This window comes from Eubalaena glacialis, chromosome 12 (genome assembly GCF_028564815.1).
Source record: "Eubalaena glacialis isolate mEubGla1 chromosome 12, mEubGla1.1.hap2.+ XY, whole genome shotgun sequence".
NCBI lineage: Eukaryota > Metazoa > Chordata > Mammalia > Artiodactyla > Balaenidae > Eubalaena > Eubalaena glacialis.
The window spans coordinates 7,617,684-7,636,594 of NC_083727.1; the positions used below are offsets into that span (position 1 = coordinate 7,617,684).

General features: G+C 45.3%; 1 protein-coding gene and 1 pseudogene across 2 annotated transcripts in view; one reads left to right on the forward strand and one right to left on the reverse strand.

Annotated features, from left to right (window-relative positions):
- SLC22A3 (solute carrier family 22 member 3) overlaps positions 1 to 11,925 on the reverse strand; it is a 94,685-nt gene extending 82,760 nt beyond the window's left edge. For both annotated transcript variants that reach the window (XM_061206980.1, XM_061206979.1), the window contains exon 1: positions 11,441 to 11,925. In XM_061206980.1, the coding sequence (XP_061062963.1) occupies positions 11,441 to 11,875 (435 nt within the window). In that variant the 5' untranslated portion in view covers positions 11,876 to 11,925. The remainder of the gene's footprint in view (positions 1 to 11,440) is intronic.
- LOC133102050 (cytochrome c oxidase subunit NDUFA4-like) lies at positions 1,639 to 1,886 on the forward strand (annotated as a pseudogene).
- Positions 11,926 to 18,911: the final 6,986 nt, after the last annotated feature.

Sequence of the window (18,911 nt, forward strand, 5' to 3'; positions counted from 1 at the left end):
CTGTGCCAGGGTTTCCACGTCTTGGATCAGCACCCTTTCCACTACAACGTCTGCTTCACTGATTAATCAGAGACTAGGATCCAAGCTTTTGGAAAATATTCAACAATAATCACCACACTCATTTTCTGACTTTCATTTTTAATTTCCCTGAACACAGTTTTTAAAGTTAAATTCTAAATCAGTCATACACTTTGAGGGACGTGCTTGGCGGGGCCCATACTAGCCATACAATTTAAACGCAGGATTTTTTTTTTTTTAAATCACATTTATTTATTCACCTTCGTATGAGCCCCTACACTGCATCCCTCATGGTTTTCCTCTATTGTTACACAAGCACCAGCCCCAAAGTTACTTTGTTTTATTACAAGCACAGAAAAGTTAAAGCACAGCAATCCTTTAAAAGCCATGTTACCGATCTCTCACCCAGATAAAAAGGCATTAACTATCATTGGCCATGCTTGTGTCATTGTCATTCTAGAAAGCTACACCAAGAACCTTAAGGAACTTTGCTATTTCCTCACAGAATAGAAATACACTTCCTTTCTTGGTTATAGTTTAAGAAAAAAAATGAGGAAAAATTGGAGAGGTTTTATTTTGTTTTGAAATGTAGGCAGTGTCTCCCCACCCCGCCCCCAATGGCCTTGGAGGGCTCAGCACTGCACCCTTGAACTGCTGCCAGCCAGGCGCCCGTGTGCCCCTCGCTGACCTGTGCCCTGCACCTGTGCCCTGCTGCTCCTGGAGCCCAGCTCGGCTGATGACACAGACGTGCCCAAAAGTGCCAGGACAGCTGAGAAAGGCCTTTTCTGCACAATGGACGTCAGCACATAAAAATAATGGCCCCAAAGAGCCAGCCGACCTGCTCTCTCCTGTCGCTTTAATGTTCCAGGTCGCATCCCCCAATTAGGGTCTGAGGACGACAGAGTCCCCGTGTAGACAGGGGTCGGCGGGTGGCGGCTGTCCCCCTGCTCCAGAGGCCTGGAGCCACTTTCTGGGGGGCCGTGCCCCCCAACCCCGGTGACTTGTCAGAGCCCGTTGGTGTGAAGGGGAGGAAGACAAGCCCTTGCTGGTTAAGTTATGAAGAAGCAGCTCTGTACAAGGTTATCAATAAAACAAACATCTAAGAATAAAACCTCTGAAATTTCTGTAACACCTTCATACTGAAAACTACAAAACATTGTGAGAGAGACTGAATCACGCCTAAGAAAATGCAGCAACACATCACGTTCAAATTACATCAAATACACCATGTTCAAAAAATCAAAATTGTTAAAATGGCCATTTTCTCTAAATTAATATACAGAATTAACGCAAAAATAAAGCAGCACTGTTGAGGGGAAAAGAGCTTATTATAGTCTACGAAGGTCAATTTCAGGGTTGGCTGAGCCAAAGTTATAAATGGGGTCAAATATTTCACTCAATCCCTTTCCCGTTCACTCATTAATTTAATCACGGGATTTATTAAGTGCCATGTGATCTCATCACAAATATATACTAAACAGTCTCTGCCCCCAAGAAAGCTGCAGTCTAGGTCCTGGGTGACTCTGGACGTCCACTCCTGCTCGGCGCGGAGGCTATTTAGTCTCGGGCCTTGCAGGTTTGTTTTTCTCTCCATTTGGACTCAAGGCCTCTGTCGCAACCATGCTCTGCCAGATCATCGGTCAGGCCAAGAAGCATTCTAGTTTGATCCCCCTCTTTGTATTTACTGGAGCAGGAGGTACTGGCACAGCACTGTATGCCTGCGCCTGGCATCGTTCAATCCAGATGTCACTTGGGACAGAAAGAATAACCCAGAACCCTGGAACCCACTGGGTCCCAATGATCAGTACAAGTTCTACTCAGTGAATGTAGATTACAGCAAATTGAAGAAAGAAGGTCCAGACTTCTAAATATAATGTTTCACTATAAAGCTGCTTAGAATGAAGGTCTTCCAGAAGCCATCTGCACAATTTTCCACTTAACCAAGAAACATTTCCCCTCTAAATGCACGAAATCACGTTGGTGTATTTGTGTTGGGGTTTACACTGATGAGTAAAACTTGGAAAAAAACAAAAGAAAGCTGTAGTCTGATGAGGAAGGCAATACGTTCAGCACACAGGGGTCGCTGGGCAGAGGAAGGAAAGCAGACCCCCAGAGTCGGGGCAGGGAAGGTACTTCTGGAATAGGTAACTCTTAGCTGCATCTTTGGGGAAAAAAATGGAACATCCTCAAGAAGAAAAAGGAAAGGTATTTGGAGAAGAGGAAACAGCACATTCACAGCCCAGGGAGGACAGCCAGGCGTGCCCTGGAGGGGCTGCAGCAGGGGTGCCTACAGAGGAGAGGGGCCCGTAGGGGCCTCAGGCAAGGTCATGGTGACCTTGTGTGCAGACCAAGGGGAGGACTGTCTCGAAGGAACCAGCTTCCCTACCATTTCATCAGGTGCCTGCAGACTCCAGGAAATACACCAAAATGTGTATTTGTCAGGGTAGGCTCACAGTAAGAGGTGTAACAAAAACCCCCCAAATCTCAGTGGTTTAACACAAGAAAGTTTATTTTTCATTAATTTCACATTCCCATGCAGAGGAGGTGGAGGGGAGGAAGATGGGGGTCCCCTCCCTGCAGACTTCAAGCACTGATCTCCTTCCAGCTAAGGGCTTTGCTGTCTTTGGGGTCTTCAGGACTCTCTGCCGGCAGGTGAGGGAAGGAAGCAAGCAGGGGGATTGCGAGGAGGAAGGTTATTCTGGCTCCAGGTGTGTTGCTTCTCCCAACATCACTGACCAGAACACATCACAGGACCGCCCCCCACCAGCTGCAAGGGACATTGGGAAATTCAACCTAGCTGTGTGTTCCAGAGGAAAAGTACAGGTGCATGTGTCTTTTTGAATTACGGTTTTCTCAGGGTATAGGCCCAGTAGTGGGATTGCTGGGTCGTATGGTAGTTCTATTTTTAGTTTTTTAAGGAACCTCCATACTGTTCTCCACAGTGGCTGTATCAATTTACATTCCCACCAACAGGGCAAGAGGGTTCCCTTTTCTCCACACCCTCTCCAGCATTTATTGTTTGTAGATTTTCTGATGATGCCCATTCTAACCGGTGTGAGGTGATACCTCATTGTAGTTTTGATTTGCACTTCTCTAATAATTAGTGATGTTGAGCAGCTTTTCATGTGCCTCTTGGCCATCTGTATGTCTTCTTTGGAGAAATGTCTGTTTAGATCTTCTGCCCATTTTTGGATTGGGTTGTTTGTTATTTTTAATATTAGCTGCATGAGCTGTTTGTATATTTTGGAGATTAATCCTTTGTCTGTTGATTCATTTGCAAATATTTTCTCCCATTCTGAGGGTTGTCTTTTCATCTTAAAAAAAAATGTGGGACTCCTGTCTTGGGTAAAGGGACAATGCTTCCATCCCAAGGTCTGCAGGGTGTGTTTGGGGGAGCTGGCACTTGCTTCACCCACACATAGGCTGTTCCACTTGTGATGATCTTGTCACACTCCTCATGTGTAGTCTAGGGACCACCTGCAAGGGCTTTACATGCTTGTGAACAACGAAGATTCCTGAACCCCACCCTGATCTTTTGATTCCATGTCTGTGTGGGTGGGTCAAAGGAATACACATCAACCACTGCCCCAGAGGGCAGTCGATAAATGGCTACAAATAAATGATGCTGAAGATGAGAGAATGTGGGAATAGAACATCCTTTTCCTCATATATTCCTCTTGGACTCCTCCTTCTCCTCTGGGGCTGAGGTCAAGGTCAGTGCACATTCTGCTTTGATTCACCCCCAGTCAATCATAAGAAGGCATCCCTTCACCACACCTGTCACCACTCTCAGTACATTACTGTCTCGGGGCAAGTCTCTCTGCCAGAACTCATTGGGCAATTTTATCTATCTTTGTATTACCAGCCTAGCCCAGCGCCTAGCATATAACAAATGCTAAATAAATTTCAATTGATCTGTAGCTGATAATCTAATAAATCAGTTGCCAGAAAGAAGCAGGAGATGCTTTTTCATAGTCTCACTCCTTTTGGCTCTGGGGTTCATACACACATCACTGCATGGATCTGCTTGGTCATCCTGCTGCCAACACCAAGTAGCAGACACCTAGTGGGGTAACTGCTCACTCTTGCTTTCACTCCATTAAAAAAAAATCTGTTAAACTATTAATACACTTTTGTCATCAGCAGAAAGGACTAGTTATTTTGAGGGACTCTTGTTGAAAAAATGAGATTCAGCATAAAACACAATTTTTGTTGAATTGTTGGTGCTTCAGAAAGTAAGGGGAAATCATACACCTCTAATAAAAACAAACAACAATGACAGATTCAGCAGTTGTAGATGCACCAGGAAGTCTGGAAGGAAGAAAATGATTCCAGATCATGGGTGTCCAAGCTCAGAGAGAAGCAAGTGCAAATCCTCTCTGCAGGCAGCCAGGTTTCCCACAGAGACACTCAACCAGCTGGGAACTCACAACCAACACGTGACAAACAAGTGCCAAACACATAACAAATGACAAATGAGAGATTCAAAACACCAAGGGCTTCAGGAAGTGTAATTACCAGATACAAAATATAGAGTAATCATACATAAAACCCTTTAAGAAACTGAAAAATGGAAACACAGGAATGAGCAAAAAATAAGAGACTACCAATAAATGACCAGGGATATCTGAAAGATAACAAATATAACTTTGATAAATGAAAAAGATAATTGCTGAAACAAAAACTTCAATGAATGGATTAAACAGCAGATTTGATACTGCTGAATAGAAACATTGTGATCTGGAAGATAGGTCTGAAAAAATATCTTAACCATCATATAGATATTGAAATGAGAAATATGAGAGAGAGGTTAAGACTCATGAAGGACAGAAAAAGAAGGTCCAACTTATGTCCAAATCGAATCTCAGAAGGAAAGAATAGAGAGCAGAAAATGAAAAGATAATGGCTGAGAATTTTCCAGAACCTACCAAAGAACCAAAATCCACAGTTGAAAGGAAACACAACTGGTTCATTCAACAGCTATTTATTGAGTGTCTACTATATGTCAGACACCCTTTAGAGGCAATGCACACCAAGCTGGATAAATAAAAGAAATACCCACGAAAAAAAAAAAAAAGAAATACCCACCTAGACACAACCCAAGAGAAAAGGACAGTTAAACTGACAACAGATTTTTCAAAAGTAAAATGAGAGCTACAAGGCAGAACTAACATCTTTAAAGGGTTAAGGAAAAATAATTGGCAACACAGAACTATTTACCTAGCAAAGCTATCTTTCAAGAATAATAGCGGGGACTTCCCTGGCAGTCCAGTGGTTAAGACTTCACCTTCCAATGAAGGGGATGCAGGTTCAATCCCTGGTCAGGGAGCTAGGATCTCACATGCCTCGCGGCCAAAAAACCAAAACATAGAACAGCAGCACTATTGTAACAAATTCAGTAAAGACTTTAAAAATGGTCCACATCAAAAAAAAATCTTAAAGAATAATGGTTAAATAAAGACATTTCCATATAAACAAAAACTGAGAACATTTACCACCTAGAGATATACGCTAAAGAAAAAATGTTAAAGATCTATATGAAAAGGAAGGGGGGAAAAGAGATAGGGTATGGAATAATGAGTAGATAAAGTGTAAGTATAAACCCAAGCATACATGATTTACACAAAACCCATAAATTAACAATAAAGGAACAGACCTAGAATATTGGCTATTAATGCCTATAATACAGGAGAAGTGACTGAATGAAAGTGTTTAAGATCTTAAATTGTTTAGGAGGAGGTTGGAGTATTAAATTTAGGTTTTGTTAAGTAAACTTAGCAAAATTTCAGGGGTAACCACTAAAAGAATTGAAATAAAGAATCTAAATTCCACAACAAGGACCTACTATATAGCACAGGGAACTATATTCAATATCTTGTAATAATCTATAATGGAAAAGAATCTGAAAAATATATATATAATGAATCACTTTGCTGTACACCTGAAACTAGCACAACATTGTAAATCGACTATACTTCCAAAAAAAAAAAAAAAAACACGTAGAAAAGCTGGGGAAAAAAATCTAAATTCCAAACAAATAAAGGAAGGAGTAAATAGAATAAGAGAAACAAATTTTAAATCACTTTTTTAAAGGAAGGGAAAAAGCATAAAAGGAACAAGACAAAGAAAACAATGGTATAATAAGCCCCCATATACCAATTACCACAAGAAGTGGTGAATAGACTAAGCATAGTAGTTAAATGCAAAATCAAGTTATATGCATTTTATAAGAAACCCATCTAAATTATTAGAATATAGGAAGTTTGAAAGTAAAGGATAACAAAAGATATAGCAGGCAAATATTAACCAAAAGAAAGCTGGAGTAGCTAAATAATATTATACAAAGTAGACCTTGGGACAATATACATCATGGATTTTAGACAGAGTACCAACACTATAATAAAAGGTTCAATTCACTATGTAGATTTTTAAAAATTCTAAATTTGTATGTACGTGCATCCAATCTCATGTGTATAACTTTTAAAATCTGCTGGAAATATAGGGAGAAAATGACAAACCCCCCAACACAATGGTAAATTTTAATACTCTCTATGCTTGCTAGACCAAGCAGATGGAAAGTTAATTAAAATATAGAATATTGTAACAACACAACTGACAAGCTTCAAATATTGGACGTCTATAAAACCCTACACCCAATAGCTAAAGACTGCACACTCTTCTCAAGCATGTATGGAATGTTTATAAAAACTGACCTCCTAGAAGGCCAAAAAGAAAGTTCCAATACAATTCAAAGAATCAGTATCAGGGACTTCCCTGGTGGTACAGTGGATAAGAATCCACCTGCCAATGCAGGCGACACGGGTTCGATCCCTGGTCCGGGAAGATCCCACATGCTGTGGAGCAACTAAGCCCATGCACAACAACTACTGAGCCTGCACTCTAGAGCCCGCGTGCCACAACTACTGAAGCCCGCGCGCCTACAGCCCATGCTCCGCAACGAGAAGCCACTGCAATGAGAGGCACACGCACCACAATGAAGAGTAGCCCCTGCTCGCCGCAACTAGAGAAAGCCTGCGAGCAGCAACGAAGACCCAACACAGCCAAAAATAAAATAAAAAAAAAGAGAGAGACTTAAAAAGTAAATGGTAAAAATAAAAAGGTCAATAGAATACTTAGAAAATAAAGCCAAATAATTATATATAAAAAAAAAAAGAATCAGTATCATTCAGACCACGTTCTCTTACCACTCCAAGGTTAAATTAGAAGTCAACAATTAAAAGATAAAAAATCAATGTATGTTTAAAAATTTTAAACAAATATCTAAATAAATCATGGGTCAAAGAGGAAATAATGGAGACTAAAAATACCGAGAATGGAATAATAATTAAAACCTGCATTTCAAAACTTGCTGGGTGTAGTCAAAAAAAAGTACACAGAAGGAAATCTATAGCTTTAAACATTTATACTAGAAAAGAAGAAAGGCAGGAAAGAATTGAGCTAAGCAGCTAACTTAAATCGGAAAAAAAAGCACACCCATAGTAAATCCAGAAAACCAGAACAAATAATAAACAGGAAGATAAACAACAAGGTCCTACTGTATAGCACAAGGAACTATATTCAATATCCTGTGATAAACCATAATGGAAAAGAATATGAAAAAGAATGTATATATGTATAACTGAATCACTTTGCTGTACAGCAGAAATTAACACAACATTGTAAATCAACTATACTTCAATAAAATAAATTTTAAAAAAAATAATGCAAACTAAAAAAAAAAGAGGACAAACTAATGAAATAGAAAATGAACAATACCATAGTTGGTCCTTTGAAGTAATAATAAAACAGATGTTCTCTTGGTGAGGTTGATTTCAGCAAAAACCGGGGAAAGCACAAATAATATTAAAAATAAAAACAATATAAAAGTAAGATCTTTCTCAAGTGCTCAGAGCAAATCAGAGACTCAGCCCAGAATAAAACTTGGGCCTGGCTAAACTCCTTTCTCCAGTATTCATGGCACTGTGTTTCCATGCTTAGCAAATAGTAAGGACCGGATGCTGATGACACTAATGTCTGGGGTTGGCCTCATGTTGTGGGTTGGCTATGCAGGAAGCAAAGCAGAGACATGAGAAGCAGTGGGACAGCCCCAGAGATCGAAGCAGCCTCCGTTTTCTTCAATGGGTCAGCCACTTCCCTCAAATGGACTTTCATTTTTTGTGTGTGGGAGAAAAATGATCTAGAAAGGGCAATTCGGTCTATTTTTAATGGTGTTCTGAGGCCTGGTTCCTAGTGAGAGAGGAGCTCTTTTTTCCCCCCATCCATGGTACACAAGCAAGCATTTCAAAGTCTTAACATTAATTTCAGAGTCTCACTCCCTGGGCAATGATTTGAAATATTTGGGTGGTAAGGGCTTGGACTTCTCCGCATCACATCATGCTTTCTTCTGCCCAATGTCTGACAACCAGATAGGGCTGAGATTCAGACGTTAGAAAAGTCTGTGCTGAGGTCATTAAATGTAGGTGAAAAATCCACTGCATCACCTTGAGCAGGAGAAACCAGAGGGCGAGCTGGACCGAAACGGCCCTGCACTTCGTATTGACTTCTGACTTAACTCCTTGGCGCTGTTTCTCTTTGTAAGATGAAAAAAGGGTGAATGAGGTTTAAGTGCCCATTCCGCAACACTCATACCGAGAGTACAGACTGCCGTTCCCACCTGCTCATCTGCAGCGGATCGCGTTCCGGACCGTGAAATGAAATAAAATGACACGCTGGCCAGAGGACCAGGATAGTAACTAAGTAAACAGGAAGGTTCAGCTAGATTTCTTGCAGGTTCTAAAGTGTGAGTGATCTGGTATCATGTTGTGTGGACCTGTTTCAAGGACTTAGAGCACTGCCTGGAGGAAAGGAGACGGATTCACAATCAAGACCCCCGGATCTGAACCCACCTTGGCTACATAAAAGGTCTGGGACGCTAGTGGGTCCCTTCACGTCTCCTGCCTCAGGTTCCTCTTCTAAAAGCCGGGACAATGCTGTCTCCCCCGCAATGGCGCAAGGGTTAAATATAACAGCTGTATGTTGCCATTCTGGAATCTGGTCTCCCCTTCCGCGTTCTGAACTCTCCCAAGTCACACCCTTTCCATGATTCATATGTTAGATTTCAAGTCTCTGAAAACACACTGGGTGTACGGTGTGAGCCAGAGATGGGTCACGCTGACAGGATATGAAAGAACAAACATTAATTGGATCGTATGCAAAACCAAAGACAGTAACATATTAGCTGTGCAGACCTCTGAGAGGGAAGGAGCTGTTCTGGATGCTGAACTTCCTGAACAGATGGAGGGTTTCCTCTCAAGAATCAAAACATTAAAACAACAAACCAGAAGAAGCAAACAATTTCGAACAACAACAACAAAATATCTCTCCAATATACTTCCAAAAGTTGTCAGAGGCCTTAAGGGAGCATCCTGAAGAGCATTTTACTTTTCCTTGAAGATTTTTGTCATTGTTCTGAGCACACCGAGAACAGCCATCCAGTGATGACACTGATGGCATTGGTAGGACTGTAAAGGGTTTAATCCAACCCCTGATACTACAGATGAGAAAGCTAAGCCCAGAAGGGTCAAGCTATCCACCCAAGCCACACAGCTAGATGGAGACCGTGCGAGGACCAGGTCTCCTGAACTCCCACCTTCCACAGTGCCTGTTAGACCTTCATAAGACCAACTGTCCCTCCTTTGAGATAACCCTGGAATGCTTGAAACAACCCTGGAACCCCAGAATGCTTTTAAAGTACCTGTCTGGACACTAACTTAGAGATTTTTATGTCTCCCTTCTCTGATGTCTATGGATCATGCTTGCTCATGGAAACCCCACTGGAGTGTGTGTTCATTTGATTCTTCATTTGAGATCTCTCTGTCTTCAAAAATCAGGCGTCTACTCTCCAAGCAGCGTCTTCTGGTTTGCCTGGAAAGTAGCACTAAGCAGCCACCTAATGGATACAACTCAAAGGAAGTACCAGTGATAACACCCTCTCCCACCCGAGCCCACAACCTATCCATTTCAAGAGTGAAACCCCTAACAACAAGACCACCACAGTTTATAAAGCAGCCCTGATCATGACCCACGAATTAGGTAGAAATTAAAGTACCCCAAACACACATACACATGGCCTTCCTGGGCTGCCATGGAGTTTGATCTCTAAAGCACTTAGCAGAGGACCACACACAGTGTGCTAACACACAGAACATGCATAACCTCAAAGACCTACAATCCCAGCTTCAGAGAGACTAGGTCCACCACCAGACCAAAGAACACCATTAACAGGCAGAAGAGGCACTGCGAACCCTGAAGCCAGTGTTTCCCCCATTATTCAAGGAGGTGCTTAAAAATTCTTTATGACAGTAAATTAAAGACAAACATTTTTCCTTCCCAATTTGCCTGAGCACATTCAATCACTTGTTAGAAATTAAATTGATCCATGCTTGCAGCAAAGTTCAATAAAACTGCTCATACCTTCCCTGCAAGCTCAGTGGAGGCAGTCCCTAAAGTCAGAACTCACCAAGATGAAGATGCAAACTGCCAGCCCAGCGCAGCGCAGAAACAGCTCTGCCGCCAAGGGTAAGGGCACCTAACCCCCAAGGCACTGCCAGCTCAAACGTGGCCAAAAAACCGTGGGGACTGTCCCCACCCGACACCAGCAGCTACCCCCCAATAAGTGGGGTGTCCACTATGTATGCCTTACAGCCTCTTCTGCTACGTTCCTGTCATTTATCAGCAGGAAAAAAAAAATTTTTTTTTTTTTTTTTAACTTCAAAACCTCGGCTTTCCCAACTTCTCTCAAATGTTGCTCTTTGCCCCAAAGCAGTTTTGCCAAAATGATGCTCCCGGGAAAGCCTCGACCTTTGTCCTTTTGCATTTCAGATAATCATTTGGGCAACTAGAGACAGTTGGCGCTGCCTTCAAACGTTGGTTTCTCCTTTCCTTCGCCCCCTGGGGACCACGAGCCGGCGCGGACCTGCTCAGCGTCGCTCGCCCCAGACGCTGCGGTTCTCTACCCGCGTCCACCCGTCGTTTCCAACTACTGCGCACACACATCTCAGAGACAACGAGCACCGTACAGGATGCTTCGATCCCTCAGGAGGTGTGTGCGAAGCATCTTAGCACTTGGCTTCCAGGGCGGTTTTCGTTCACACCTAAACCGAAGCACCACTCCGTTGCCTCACTAGCAGAGGGAGATAAAGCAAAGGCACTGCCCGGGCAGTTAGGACGCAGCACCACGCTTCCAAGCGCGGGATGAACCCGGTCGGTCCCCAGAGGTAACCCACAGCTCCCGGCCTCCGCGGACCTTCCCGGCGGCCGGCTTCACCGACTCCCGGCGTCCGCGGGGGCTCCGCGCGCCGTCCGCTCCCGGCCGGCTTTCGGCGGCGGAGCGGGCGCGCCCGGCGCGGACCCGGGCCCTTACCTCGCTGACGATGGTCGAGTGGGCCTGGGCGTACCGCCAGCCCCCCCGGCACGGCACGAGCGGCGCCGAGCGGTTGGGGAAGGCGGCGAGCGGGTCGGCGCAGCTGAGCGCGCCCGGGGCGGCGGCGCTGGCGTTGGCCGCCTCCAGGAGGTAGCGCTGGCAGCGGCCGTCGCCGCGGCGCTCGGAGGGCGCGGGGCCGAGGCGGGGGGGCGCCGTGCGGTTCCACTCCTCCTCGGGGCTCCAGCCGCAGCGCTCGGCCAGCGCGGCGGCGCTCGGCCCGCGGCACCAGTAGTGGTCGGGCCGGCTGCCCAGGAAGACCACGCCGACGAAGAGGAAGGCGAAGGTGACGCCCGTCAGGCACAGCAGCAGGAACACGCGCCGCTGGAAGCGCCCGAACTCGCCGGCCCGCTGCAGCGCCTCGTCGAAGGAGGGCATGGTGCGCGCCGCCCGCCCGCCCGACTCCCCGAGCGCGTCCTGCCGCCCGCCGCCCGGGCCTCCGAGTGACCCGCGGCCCGGCCGGCCGCCTCCTCCGCCCCGCCGCCTCCCCCGCGCTCCCGCCTCACGCCTCTGGGCGCCGCGCCAGAGGCCGCCACTCCTCCGGCCCCGGGGCCCCCGCCCGCCGCACCCGCTTCCCGTCCGGGGGCGCCCGCGGAGGTCCGGGCCGCGCTCCCCGGGGGCGCCGCCGCGGGGTCGGGGTGGGCGCGCGGCGGGGCGCGGGCGGCGCGGCCTGGCGGAGCGCCACAGCGCGCCGCGGACCCGGCCCGGGACTGCGAGTGACGCGCACAGCCTCCGGCCTGGCGCGGAGCTCCATTCGGTCCTTGCCAGCAGCCTGTTCTGCGGGCGGTCCCGGATCGGGCTCCAGAGAAGAAAGTTCCAGGGCCACCCAGCGACTCCCAGGCTCCTGGGACTTGGTCTCTAGGTGGTCCCGGGTGCCGCCTGGGGGACCGACGACGCGCGCGCTCCGGGTCCCGCGCCCGTGCTGCGGGAGCCCCCCCCCACCCCCGCCAGTTCTCGTCCCTGGGGTGAGCAGAGCCGCCCGGCGCACCCCTGGGGCCGAGCAGCCGGGTCCTAGAGCGGTGGACTGACTGCAGAGCTAGGACCACGCGGGGTTAGATTTTGGCGACATCTCAGAGAGCGTCCAACTTTTTCAAAAGAGCAGCTGGGCAACCCACAGGGGTGTTAGGCGTCTTGTTCAGAGTCCTGGAGTTCAAAGTGAGAACGGACCTCAGCCCCTTACAGGTTTCTTTAGCCAAGGCCTTCGCTCTCGGCCTGAAATTGCCCAGAAAGGGTGTTTGTTGGTTGGTTTCCATCGTTGTTTTTAGCTCTCTTATTCGCTCCCAGAGATCCGCAGAGCTGTGTGCGATATGGCGTCCTAGCCTCTGGTCCGCGTCCGGGCTGCTGTGTCCACGTCCACACTCGGATGCCCTCCCCGGGCCGGGTTAAAAGCCCCTTCGCGGCTGCAGCCTTCAGCTATGCGGTTCACCCTGCACTCCTAACAGCGCCCTCCCTGCCCTGGCCCAGCCTTCCCCCTCAAGATGTATCTTCTGAGAATTTCTCCAGCTCTTCTCCCCAGAACCCCACCCCAGCCGTTCGAAAAGCGTTCTACCCTTAGCTCGCTTTTCTCAGAGGGTGGAGAGGCCGGTAGAGCGCAGACTGACTTTTCCTCCTTCCAGAGCAAGGACGGGAGCCAGGCTGCCTTGGTTCACCAGCTGTGACCTTGGGCACCTTACTGGGCCAGCCCAGTCTTCTCATCTGTCAAATGAGACTGATACCTTCCTGGGGTTGCTGTGAGGATTGAATGAATTATTACACATAAAGTGCCAGAAAAGTGCCTGACGACGCACTGTATGCCCTTTCACGTGTTAGCTCTTATTACTGTTGTTCTTACTTGTTGCTGAGTTAATACTGTCTTCCGTGCAGGGATGTCCTAAGGATCCCGGGTACTAGAAAGGATAAAACACCTGGTGGCAGGCGGGCACACATTAGAGGCTCACTGAATGAGAGTTCTTACTGTTCTATCATCCTTGTTCCCAGCTACTGAAGCTCATCTGTCACCTGGTGAGCAGCGACTTCTGTGTGTACATGTCTCACGCTCCAGGGTGTAGTCCATATTACTGACTGCCCCCCTGGGACCCCAGACTCAATCTGTCCTCCTCCCACCCAGCTCCTCCTCTGCCCTCTCTTTTGGGGTAACCATGGCCCCACCCCAAGACTCAGACTCTCAATATCATCTCAACACCCGGCACTCCTCAGGCCTTAACTCAAAGGTGCCCTCAGCTCATCTCTCCTGGCCATCTCCCCACCATCCCAGCCCCAGTACACACCTACACACACACAGAGGCAAGCCCCCAGCTCCCTTCCCTGTTTTATCTGTCTCCAAAGTGCTTATCACCCTCTAACATATGCATATTTTTATTCCTTTGTTTACTAAATTTACTTATTTTTCTTACTTGTGCCCCCTCCTCCACTAGAAGGCAGGTTTCACGAGGACAGAAAGTTTTGTTTTGTTCATTTCTATATTGCCACCCCCTAGAACAGTGCCTGGTGCATAGTAGGTGCTCCATAAATATTGATGGAACATCTGGATGTTTCCTGACCCCTCCCTCCTCCCCTGCCCCCCACAGGCACGGCCTCCTCTCCTCCTCCACCATCTTTGTTCGCAGGGACCCTAGGGGCTCCTCACCTGTGGCCGCTGTCCTTCCAGCCACTGCCCAGCAAGGGCAGACAAGACTCCTTGTCTTGACAAGGACAAGACTCCTCCTTGTCTTCCCACAGAGCAGCTCGGAGGTGCTTCCTTCAAGGGCTTGCCTTGGTTTCCAAATTAAATACTCATTTCTCACGCTCCCTTTCAAGATCCCAACCTACGTCCCTCACCAAGTTGTCCCCCCATGTGACAGCCAAACACCACGACTTGCTATCCTAAATCCTTCTTTAACTTTCCTAAACCTGTGCCTGTCCACACAAAGAAGTTTCCTCTTCCTGGCATTTCACTCTCCTGCCCTCCCAGCCACTGCCCAGCAAGGCCTGGGCCAAAAGTCCGCATCCCCTCCTCCGAGCCCTCCCCGACCGCCGAAACTGCCTTCTTCCCCAAGTCATGTCTGCCGTCCTTGTCTGTGTTCCTAACACAGCTAAGAACCTTCTTAAGGAATTTCACTACATTTTTCTTTGTATTGCAGTTGTCAGGCTATTTTAACTTTAATTCCTTTTTTTTTTTTTTTTAAATGAAGTAATCTGAGCATTTGGACAGGTAGACCTAGAGCAGTTGCTAAGATCATGGACTTTGGAGCCAGACCTGCTATGTTCAAATCCCCTTCTACTCTTTATGGTGAGTGACTTGGGCAAGTTATTTAGCCTTTTCCGTAAAACTGAGTAGCAATGACACCTTTTCATTTTTTATGCAAATCGCTTAAAACAGTACTTGAAACATGATAAGTGCTATATGTAAGTTGGCTATTAATAAAGAGAGTAGTACAAAAATACCACCCTTCCCCAGAATTAACAAATGTCATGTTATCGTGTTTTAGGTATATTGTTATAAAGAACTAACACTCCTAGACACAGCTGAAGTCTCCTTCATATGCCTTCAGGTCCTGTCCCCTGTCCCCTCCCTTCCTCCCCAGGGCAGCTACCAGGCCCTTTCTTCAGAAGGTGGGCGTGGGGAAAAGGCCACACAGGCTCAGGACCATTGAGCAGGGAAACCTGGGATCTCAGATCCCAGTGTGTTGGTGTGAGGCAGGAGGATGGGAAGGGGGATGGGCTTCAGGTGGGTACAAGCCCTTGGCTCTAGGGGAGAGGAAGGCAAAAGTGTGGCCCCCTCTGATGAAGATTCAGGCCGCCTCTTGCCCAGGTATAGTTATAATGAAGTCGTTACTCATCTCCTCCATGTTTTAATCCTTTTTATACCTAGGTATTACACACAAACACTATACAGGTGTCCCTTGCTCTTCAAAAGTTTGCCTTATGCCACTTTACTTTTATGAAAGAGCTACATTAGCACCTGTTTTTCCTAACCGCAAGAAATCAAAGAGGATTTTCACTTTTATGATAAAAGATGAAAATCGAAAATAGCGTTCACCTCTTGTTTTGCGGCAAGTCATTATAGAAGCAGTGCTCACCCCAGCAGCAGGAGTGGCCCTGCCAAGCTCCTTCTCCAGAAACTACACGCAGCATCTCAGCTGCAAGCCGGCATAGCTTTGAACTATCTGTGAGCATCAGTGCTTCATTTCAATTTATTTTTCTGCATCTGTTAGCAAGGTGTGTCCTAAAGTAACTGCTTCTTCACCTTTTGCCATTTTGGCTTAGGAAAGCTTTCATAGAAAACCTCTACTTTCGGAGAGCGAGGGAAACCTCTACAGTACTTGGGGTGCTTTGAAGTTTGCACAAATGGTACGATACTCTATTTTTCTGTCACTTTTCTTTTTTACTGCACATTATATATATATATATATATATATATATACTTTTTTTTAATGAATTTATTTATTTTTGGCTGCGTTGGGTCTTTGTTGCAGTGCGCAGGCTTCTCATTGCGGTGGCTTCTCTTGTTGCAGAGCATGGGCTCTAGGCATGCGGGCTTCAGTAGCTGTAGCGTGTGGGCTCAGTAGTTGTGGCTCGCGGGCTCTAGTGAGCAGGCTCAGTAGTTGTGGCACATGGGCTTAGTTGCTCCGCGACATGTGGGATCTTCACGGACCAGGGCTCGAACCCGCGTCCCCTGCATTGGCAGGCGGATTCTTAACCACTGCGCCACCAGGGAAGTCCCCACATTATATTTTTGAGACCTATTAGCCTTGATAAATATGGATCTAGCTCATTTCCTGTAACTGAGCACATTTGACATGTATTCATCTTTCAGATTCATCTCTTGCGAATCACCCTCTCATATCCTCTGCCTGTGTTCTCTTTGTTACTTGTTTTTTCTTACTGAAGTTTTGGGAAGTTATTTGTATATGTGTTTATTCTGCTCCTTTGTCAGCTGTATATGTTCTATCTCCTTAGTCTGTGGCTTGTCTTTTAACTGTATTTATGTTGTCTTGGTGACTACAAAAAGTTTAAATTCTGATAGTTAGTAAAATGTATCATTTTTCTTTATAGCTTCTGCTTTTTGCATCTTGCCAAAAAGAAAAAAAAAATATCCTGCACAAATAGGCTTCTGGGCCGTTCGTTCTGTTCTACTGCTTATTTGTCTATCATCTCCATGACAATATTTTACTATTAATCATGATAGTTCTATGATGATTCTTAGTATTTGGTGGGACAAGTCTCACCTCTTCTCTCCCCTCACCTTCCTCCTGTTCAGAGTTATCTTGGCAATTTGGGGGCTTTTTTCTTCCATATAAATTTTATCTCATTATTAAGTTCCATATAAATTTGATCAGGATTTTTATGTAAAATTATGTATGCATTTTATTTTTCCCATTACTCTGTAGATTTTTGGGAGAAAAGCCAAATCATGTTCATCTTTCTATCTTAAAACATTGATATCTATTCTATATCTGCACTATCCAGTAAGGTACCATTAGCCACATGTGGCTATTTAAATTTAAATGAATTAAAATTAAGTGAAATGAAAGATTGTGTTTCTCCTGAGCCACGTTTCAAGTGCTCAATAACCCCATGTGGCTGGTGGCTACCATATTGGACTATGTCCATTCAGAACATTTCCATCACCACAGGGATTTCTGTTGGACAGAGCTGGTCCAGACATAGTGACCAATAAATGATTGTTGAATAAGAACAATAAAAATCTACTGGCCTACAACTTTTAGCTTTTGTAAAGCATACTGACTTTAACTGTTTTTGAAAAGGTAATTGTTTGGGTTTATTCCTCTAAAATTTTATAGTTAGTATTTTTTTTATCGCATTTAGGAATGGATATACCAGGTATTAGGGTTTATTCACCACAGATTGAGTTACCAAAAGACGTCATAATGACATTTGTGCTGTTTATAAAGCACAAAAAAAGATTAGTTTCCTTGGGAATACTGTAATAAATCTAGAAATAAAACTTTTGAAAACAATCCGCTGAGAGAAAATTTGGCAAGTGAATCGTGGCCTGTGCTCAGGTCTAAGGGGAAAAAGTAGGAATCATATTTTCTTTTTTGTTTTTTAACAAATGGGTAAGAGTATTTGAAACGCTCTCATTCTTACCTTATTAGGCACGGAGTAGCTATTTTTTACCTTAGTATGTGAACGTAGTAAAAAAACCATAGAGCACTTCCATTATTATATGGCAGAAGGCTGGACCCTAACATTGATTTCGACTGACCAGTGTTCATTTCTTTCTCTGACCCATTCTCTCGCTAGTTGATTACAATTTGGACTTCCCTAGAGGAAAGTTTCTGGTTTGGGGGACAAATATTACAGATACTATTATCCTTTGGAAATAGATGCTCTCTATACTTGAAGCATCTAGGATCTTAGACTTAAAGACATCTTTGGAGAAGATGGTAGCCATGAAGGAAAATGCTTAACAGCGCTAAAATATTCCAGAGTTGAATTTTGACAAAGTAGAAAAACCTAGTCAAGCCTAAGAGATTTGAGAGTTTGTATTTTACTCTCTGAACATATACAATAGCAAGTCCTTTGCCACTTTCCTTTCAATGCTTGTGCCGTTATAACAAGTGCAAGGTGAAACACGTTACCTCTCTTGAAAACCTTTTCATCACAAATGGTTTAGGGCAGGAATGGTAAATGGGTTTCTTCTTACGTCCCACTCCTGTCATCTGTCAGGAGCCATCTAGAGCACCGTGTTGAGGGTAACTTTGAGGTGGAGTGGAAATTAGGCCACGACTGTTTAGGAATGTCAGATAGAGGAAAGGGGACAGGAGTTTGAGGGCAAAACAGTGGTCATCCTTCTATTGTCAGTGTAGCCTGGGAAGTGCCAAATTGACACAGTATTCCCCGTGGGTCTCCAAAACTCTTAAAACATCTATTACTTTGGGTATTTGTGAAAGTCTCGGTGAAGAGGCCACTATGCTATTAATTGCTAAAATATTGCCCAGAAGTTTCTGCTGCTGGACCTCATTCTGGATGAAATTGTCTTTTAGTGAGGTACCTTCTATAGTGTGATAGTGGTCCCCCTGGGCAAAGCATTCAAAAGCGATCCACTGTTTCTGACTCTTAGTACCATTGCACATAAATCACAGTAATGCCATCTTCAAATGGGAAAAGGCAGTCTTAGGAGATTTGCAGGCACCGATTAAAACTTGAGTGACCTCTCAATTAATCCAACTTAAAAACTGAAGGATAACACATTCACTAAAAATAAGGTTTATCGACATAGTTACTGAAATGAGTGATACAACATGTTGTGTAAAAGAAACAGGTTTCAAAGACTACGTTTGATATCAATGCCTCTCAACCCATTAGTGGTAAAGGAGACATGTTTATTTGTTTGTCTGTTTTGATCTATTGCAGATCAATATATGGTCTTACTGGGCACGAATAGTCTGCAGCTCACGACACGTACAAC